Source organism: Nelusetta ayraudi, unplaced genomic scaffold (assembly GCF_046127955.1).
Source record: "Nelusetta ayraudi isolate G7.1 ecotype Tasmania unplaced genomic scaffold, CSIRO-AGI_Nayr_v1 ptg000034l, whole genome shotgun sequence".
In the NCBI taxonomy this organism is placed as follows: domain Eukaryota; kingdom Metazoa; phylum Chordata; class Actinopteri; order Tetraodontiformes; family Monacanthidae; genus Nelusetta; species Nelusetta ayraudi.
Window position 1 is genome coordinate 2,332,652 of NW_027466084.1, and position 4,667 is coordinate 2,337,318.

Consider the following 4,667-nt stretch of genomic DNA (forward strand, 5'->3'; position numbering starts at 1 on the left):
TGTTGTTTGACACACGTGCTTTACTATTTACATAAGCCTGCTTTTATAAATGGCATTAAAAGCATTATTTAAAACAGGAGACTTCCATCCATCCATCCATCCATCCATCAATTATCTGTTGCTGCTTCACTGGCACTGCAGAGTTACAGGTGTTCTGGAGCCTATCCCAGCTGTAAGGCCAAGTTACACCACGGACAAGTTGCCCTTTTATCACAGGGCCACATCGAGACGGACAGCCATTCACACTCACGTTTGGTAAATTTACCTATAAGCAGGATGCGACAATCAGTAGGACTTCAACTTTAACTTGACAGGCTGTAATTGCTGGGGCACAATAAATAATGATTGCCTTGTGATTACCCATGACCATTATAAGTCACAGGCTTGGTGTGACACTTAGCAAGGACGATTGAACGTGCATCTCCTGTTTATTTGCAGACCTTGAACAAACGTGTGCTTTTTGTGATCCTTTTTTTAAGAGGGCAAACTGTATTAACAGTAATCATATATTTTACAATTATATTATAATTAACTATAGTAAAAATGTGCTTCTAGCGAGTGTAAATGATTTGCACTTTTCGTATAGAATAAGACTACAATCAAAGAAACATTTTTACTTGGACAAATCAGAGATGTTGCAGCAGTCTGTGGATCTGTGTGTAGCTGGTAGTTTGTGGACAAATGTGTCAGTCGTCGAGGATGGAATCTGGTCTGGGGTAGCCGAACAGTCTGAAGTCGGGCTCAAACAGTTTGTAGAGCTTTCTCAGTTCGTCCACAGGTATTCCCTTGAACCAATCAGACACCCAGCTGCTTTTGGAGACGTTCCTGTTACCTGCTTTGGGGAACTCCACCACATTGTCGACCCGCAGCAGGCGCAGTAGGTGTTTGGTGTCCTCATCCAACGTCTCCAGGTGGCCCACAAAGTCATACTGAATCTGGCATGGATGGCACAGTCGATGCATCTGCCGCCAGTGGCCATCAAAGGGCCTTTCTGTCTTTGTGTCAATGAGGAACTGGATGAACTGGTAGAAAGTTGGATGGATACCCATCTTGATAGACTCTCGAACATTTTTTGGAGGATTTGGCTGGTTGCCATAAAGGTGCAGCAATAATTTTCCATAGGCGTTGTAATAATAGTCGTTAGCCTCTACAAATTTATCCCGGAACACAGAAATGATACGAACAAAGGGGTCCCTTACAAAAAGAAACTTTGTGTACTTCCTTAGTTTCACCTTTGAAAAGCAAATAACAAGCATTAGATATGACATAAAATAGCAACACAATAGAGATTATGCTTTTTGTCAAAAGAAATTAACAAATGTATTTTAACAAACCTTCATTAGGTGCCTTGAAAACCTGCCGTAACGTTCTGGAAACTTCATCAAGCTTAGGTGGAATTCAGGGTTGTAGGTCAGGCGAGTAGGGATCGCCATGGGGTCCCTCTGAGGGACGCCATTCTGCACAAGGCTCTCAGTAAGGACTATCATGATGCGCTTCCAGTTTGTGCATGCTACCTGAAAAAGTAGAGAAGGAAACATTTCAATAAATACGACGGATGAAAGACCACAGGCCAATAACGGAAGACTGATTAAAGATACTATAATTATGTTAATTATGTTATTTGGAAAGTTGCAAGCATACCTTTGGAACGAAGCAGTAAATAATACCATGCCGGTCATCAACAAGCAGGTTCTCCAGCTCTTCATTAGGAATGTCCTCAAATGATCGATTTTTGTAAGGAAACCAGATGCTTTCATTGGCGCACACCTCATGAATCACCTGCAGCCTTTCTTCCTGATTATTGAAATTAAAAAAAACAGTTGAACCGCATAAAAAAATCTAAAATCCTCCTCAAATCAATTATAATCCTTATAACAGTTGGCAGTGGCAGTTGGCAGGACCAACGTGCCAATCACACACAAGATTGCTGTCACGGTCTGTTTTATCATTTCATCTTTTATTTTGATATTTTTGTCTCCCCTTGCATTTTCCGGTTTACTTCCTGTTCCTGTTTTCCCTTTTTTTTGTTGTTGTTGTCTCATATAAACGAACATGTATAAAGAGTGCTTGTCTCCCTTTGTCTTGTTGTTTCTTCTCGTCTGCCTTATGATGTGGCCCCTTGCAATTATTTTTTGCAAGGGGCCACATGACACACCTGAACTGTGTTGGAGGGCCATTGAAGTGGTTGACGAAACACGCTGTCAGGCGGGCGATCTTAAGTATCTGGCTTCTTTAAAAAGTGTTGTCATCTTACAAAACACTACAGAAAATCCAGGATGATAGATGAGAATGTGAAAATGAGTTTAATAAGGGACTAAAAATGGCAGCTATGACATTTATAGGATTTCAAATGTATTCTGATTTAACTTCAAATTTGACTTTGAGTTTACATTAAAAAAAAAAATTAATTTGTTTGAAAAATTTCAGAAACCAACCTGTCTCTCAAGAAGCTCTGGTGCCACTGGGGAGTGGTGAACCTTCCACTCCTGACGGGGGATATACCCGTCCTCCGCCTCCTCCAATAGGTTCCTTGGATAGACAGCGGAAGGGTCTTTGGGTTCACCGGTTCTCGGCTCAAGAAACTGGTTGATAAAGGCGTCATTGTCTGATCGGTGTGAAGACTGGGAAGTCTGAGCTTTCTGTTTAGCGGGGGATGGCTTTCGGTGTCGAGGCATTGGTGAATCAGGGGCCAGAAAGTTCAGGTTGGCGGCACCCACGTTATCCCAGTAGAGGATGATCAGGAAGCTCATGAAGCCCGGGACGTGCAAGGTGCGAAACATCCAAGGTGCATCCATGTTGACTGCTGCTTACTTTGAGGTCCCTGTGTCAACAGAGTCGAGGTTGTAGAGCTTTGGCTCAGTACGGCAACAAACAGGTGGTAGCTACAGCGGGGTATGGTGTGCACAACAAGAATGTAAAGGGGCATTTATGGAATATACAGCTCTGGAAAAAAATTAAGAGACCACTGCAAGTTTCTCTGAAATCAGCATCTCTTCATGTTTGACAGCCATTCCATTCTAGTGTCTGTTGAATTACAACAGAGGCACACCTCATTCTACTTAATGAAGTATTGATTAGGTGATCACCTGAACAAAATCTTGTTTAGCAAGGAAAATAATAAAAAAAAAAAAAACTACAGTATATATACTGTATGTATGTATATTTACACAGTATGTATATATACTGTATATGTATATGTATATATACTGTATATGTATATATGTGTGTGTATATATATTTGTGTGTATATGTACGGGTGTGTATATGTGTATGTGTATATATATAGTATATGTATGTATATGTATAAATATATGTATATATTTATATACACATATTTATACATATACATACATATCATTGCAGAACAATGATTACAACATTTTTGCATTATGTTTTTTGTACATATATGTGCATTTACATTATGTATGACCTACAGAATAGTAATGCAGATACAATAAGAAATCTGGAAGAAACATATCTTTGATAAAGATGATTGATTGCCAGGAACTGGAGGCAAGAAGTAACGTCTCTTCCTCATCCCTTGTTTTTACTGTTTTACAGTTTTTCTACGGCTTGGTCCAGTTGGAGTTGGAAATGTAATTATATAGTTCCCTACCCAGTCTAAGTTAGAGGACACTGTCATGCATTAACGTTTAAAATGTTTGTTAACAGATCAAAATACGAGATCACAAAATGTCCACAGGCGTTCATGAGGACGGAGGAACGGTTGACCCCTTCTTTTTGACATACGTCAATCCAAACAAGCTGGCAAATGTGTGAGCCATGAGACAAAAGGCAGAGAACAATGGCAAGAAATGTAATGAAAGTAATGTTCAGGCCTCAGCGCAAAAAATGGAAATTCCCATCTGTCTCATCATTATGGTCCCGAGATCAGACATCTTCTTACCTTCACCTCTGCGTCTTGTGAGTACGTTGTGACAATGACATGCTTTCGTCACTGTCCCCTCAAAAGCAGTGACAAACATCAGTGCTTGAAATAAAGTTGTCAAACAGGATTTTTTTTGGGGCGGGGGCAATTTTTTCTTTGTTTTTGTCAAGGGGAGCAGCATAGCTCTGATGTCATTTAAGATCCTGGGGGCTGTGGAGACAGTGTACAGATTTTTTTTTTTTTTTCTACAGCCAGATTAATACAGTATATTATAGTATATAGTATATAAGGCTTGCTCACAACACGATTAAAATCTCTTTTGACAGGCGCTTCTATCTGACAATTTGTGTGGAGCATTTGTTAAAATGAAGTTTAGCAATAATGACTTTTCAGGACATTTCAAATCGGAAAGAATCCCGCCAGCCTTGACACCTGAGCCGGCCGTGAGGCGCAGAACTGGGCCATCGGGCCAGAAAACCTAAAATTACCAAAATGTCAGCAAACACTAAATGGCTGGACTCCCAGTCAACCTCATCATGCAGCTTTGAGGCTTTGTGTTTTGAAGTATCTCGAGGCAGAAGTTCAACTTTGTCTTTTATCCACACCGTCTGTTCACGAGCGACCTTTGCCATCTCCGTGGTGCTATTGTTGGCGAGTCGCTACTTCTGTAAACGCGGCGTGCTCCCGGGGCCCGTTGATCGTAATTAATTCTTAACTGCGATTGTTTCAGCGAAGCAGCGTGTGTATTTGTGCACTACTTTTAAGGCGGACTGAAAAG

General features: G+C 40.7%; 1 protein-coding gene across 1 annotated transcript; it reads right to left on the reverse strand.

Annotated features, from left to right (window-relative positions):
- Positions 1–367: 367 nt before the first annotated feature.
- On the reverse strand, positions 368–4,109 carry LOC142892342 (carbohydrate sulfotransferase 12-like). Its single transcript, XM_076032434.1, has 5 exons — positions 3,908–4,109; positions 2,436–2,821; positions 1,642–1,794; positions 1,335–1,514; positions 368–1,232 (listed from the first exon to the last, which is right to left on the reverse strand). The coding sequence occupies exons 2-5, from the start codon at positions 2,793–2,795 to the stop codon at positions 687–689; spliced, it is 1,239 nt and encodes a 412-aa protein (XP_075888549.1). The 5' UTR covers positions 2,796–2,821; positions 3,908–4,109; the 3' UTR covers positions 368–686.
- Positions 4,110–4,667: the final 558 nt, after the last annotated feature.

Bases quoted from the DNA above. Each gene is read 5' to 3' on its own strand.
- LOC142892342 (XM_076032434.1), bottom strand. From the start codon at position 2,795: ATGGATGCACCTTGGATGTTTCGCACCTTGCACGTCCCGGGCTTCATG. The intron at 1,795-2,435 runs GTTGGTTTCTGA...TTCAATAATCAG, and splicing joins CAGAGCTTCTTGAGAGACAG to GAAGAAAGGCTGCAGGTGAT. The intron at 1,515-1,641 runs GTATGCTTGCAA...CTACTTTTTCAG, and splicing joins TTTACTGCTTCGTTCCAAAG to GTAGCATGCACAAACTGGAA.